An 833-nucleotide genomic window follows, 5' to 3' on the forward strand; every position below is an offset into this window, starting at 1 on the left:
AGCTGCCTATCATCAGTTAAATTAATACTTGCAGTTTTTCATATACTTTTAATTTATTGCTTTGTGATTCATGCCTGAATTCCAGATGTATTTTAATGTCGTTTGTGATTTTTGGCTTTTGTGCTTGCTTGCGCACCATGAGACGTCTGATGATTTTCTGACAATCTTCACATTCTCGTGTCAGCCCAACAAAAAGGTGAACCTGTTAACAGATACAATTTTCCAGCAGCAGCCACAAATGCATTTCTTTTCCACGGCTTCCCTATTTTGCACCTATTTTCCCAAAAACTCTGCCTACGTTATCATACGCAAATTCTTGTGTCCCACATCGCAAGGGCTGCCATTATGTCGCGTTTTTTTGTCTAGCTTGCCTGTCTGTTTTCTATATAAATCCTACACTGACACTAAAAACCTCTTTTCCACCTTCCCCTAATCGAACCTCCATTCCAGCTGCCAACTCCGTTACTGATCCACCACCCTACTTTCTTCTCCCTCATAACCTCAGTCAGTCGATTTTTTATAAAATTGATGCAGGAAATGTTGCTCTTAGCTGCTTTCTTCGATTTCCTGATTCTTACGCAATCAACTCTCATAAGAATCTGAATGCGCTGGAAATTGCCCGATCAGTAGTATTAACTAATGTTGAGGATGCCGCAAGATAGAATGTCTTGTCTTGTGAAATCTAATGCGGTCGAATTACTATTTTACCAGCCAGAAAATTAATTATGGAGTAGAAAATGAAACCCAAAATGCATATTTTATAGTTTTTGTAAAAAAGAAAATTATTGTTCTTTTCATTTTAATTGTAAAATATACCGAGGGCGTTTTAATTT

At 37.3% G+C, this 833-nt stretch overlaps 1 protein-coding gene across 1 annotated transcript; it reads left to right on the plus strand.

The window, feature by feature from the left end:
* Nucleotides 1-85: 85 nt before the first annotated feature.
* On the plus strand, nt 86-662 carry Tsp_13961 (conserved hypothetical protein). The gene is made up of 2 exons (XM_003367251.1): nt 86-204; nt 227-662. Exons 1-2 carry the CDS (start codon nt 86-88, stop codon nt 660-662), a joined length of 555 nt encoding a protein of 184 aa, XP_003367299.1.
* Nucleotides 663-833: the final 171 nt, after the last annotated feature.

This window comes from Trichinella spiralis, assembly GCF_000181795.1.
Source record: "Trichinella spiralis strain ISS 195 chromosome Unknown Scfld4574, whole genome shotgun sequence".
Classification (NCBI taxonomy): domain Eukaryota; kingdom Metazoa; phylum Nematoda; class Enoplea; order Trichinellida; family Trichinellidae; genus Trichinella; species Trichinella spiralis.

Coding starts and splice junctions, on each gene's coding strand:
- Tsp_13961 (XM_003367251.1), top strand. CDS start 86: ATGTATTTTAATGTCGTTTGTGATTTTTGGCTTTTGTGCTTGCTTGCG.